At 36.4% G+C, this 1,257-nt stretch overlaps 1 protein-coding gene across 1 annotated transcript; it reads right to left on the bottom strand.

Moving 5' to 3' along the window:
* Positions 1-210: 210 nt before the first annotated feature.
* On the bottom strand, positions 211-999 carry LOC140963922 (uncharacterized). Its single transcript, XM_073423408.1, has one exon. It carries the CDS (start codon positions 997-999, stop codon positions 211-213), a length of 789 nt encoding a protein of 262 aa, XP_073279509.1.
* Positions 1,000-1,257: the final 258 nt, after the last annotated feature.

The following is a 1,257-nucleotide window of genomic DNA, read 5'->3' as shown; positions in this document are numbered from 1 at the left end:
GTCAAATTAATAGTCAAGAGCTTGATTCTCTTACCAATATTTTTTTGAACAAGCTTGTCACACATTGTTTGTACAATGTACTTTACTTAATTAATGTAATTTGCAAACTATTTCGTCAATCCAAAATTTATCTTTTATATATATATATATATATTCTTAACTAACCATAAACATCAAATGTCAAAAATTATAAAACAAAAATTTGAAGAATCATTTGTTCTTCTTTCTTGATTTTTTACTGCTAAACAAGGAACTAATTCCAAACAAGTTAACAGTACCTTTTGCAATATATGCTGTTGGAATGTTCAAAACTGGAGCAACTCGAATCCCATTGCTGTTGCACGATCTGCTGCCACTCTTCTTCAATATTGCAGGCCTTTTTGATGAACTCGGAGAATAGTAAAACATCGAATTCGAACAAGTATTCGATGATTCTTTCGACGAATTCTGCTTATGAATCGGTTTCCGAACAGAACCCGTCGAGTTGCTCCGTGTAAAAAACTCCAGAGATCGGAGCAATCCTTTCGTGCCGCTTCCGCCCGTGTCGCAGTTCAAGCTGGCGCTTCTTCTGAACTTCCAAAACGGTTTTGTCGTCGTCGTTGCTGCTGATGCTGTTGATGATATTTTATGTTCTTCTTCATCTGCATCGAAACCGGTGGATAGGAACTCGATCAGCCTCTTCTTCTTCGTGTTTTCGGTCACATTTTCGACGATTTTCGGTGGTTTCGGGGTGGATTTTGCCTCAAATTGGAGGGTTTGATCCATTTTCTTGATCTGAACAGGCAAGATTTTGCCATTTGCGAAGAGTTCATCGGCGGAGGAGATTTGATGCGGAAAATGCGGAGCTATACAGAAATCGAAATCGATGGTCGGATTCAGAATCAGTCGATTCGTTTGAACATTTACAGGGATTAAATCCGATTCTTTGAGATCAAGAGAGAATGAGATTCTTGGACTAATCACAGGGCATGAGATTTCTGAGTATACATCAATGGCCATATTTTGTGGTTAAATATTTGGTGTTTCAAGAATTGGGAAGAAGTTTATAGACATGGGAAAATTTAAGGAACCAAATAAAGATTATCTTGTTTTAAACACTTTCTAGATTTTGGTAGGCAAAAAGAGCAATTGTGAAGACAAGGTGTAGATTGGGATCATGGGATTCCAAGGGACAAGAGTTTATTTTGGGCTTTTATTATTTGGGTCAAAATAATTATAATTTTGTTTTGAAAAAGTAAAAATTTACGGTAAAAACTA

Source organism: Primulina huaijiensis, chromosome 18 (assembly GCF_012295235.1).
Source record: "Primulina huaijiensis isolate GDHJ02 chromosome 18, ASM1229523v2, whole genome shotgun sequence".
Lineage (NCBI taxonomy): Eukaryota > Viridiplantae > Streptophyta > Magnoliopsida > Lamiales > Gesneriaceae > Primulina > Primulina huaijiensis.
This window is presented reverse-complemented; position numbering and strand designations above follow the sequence as displayed.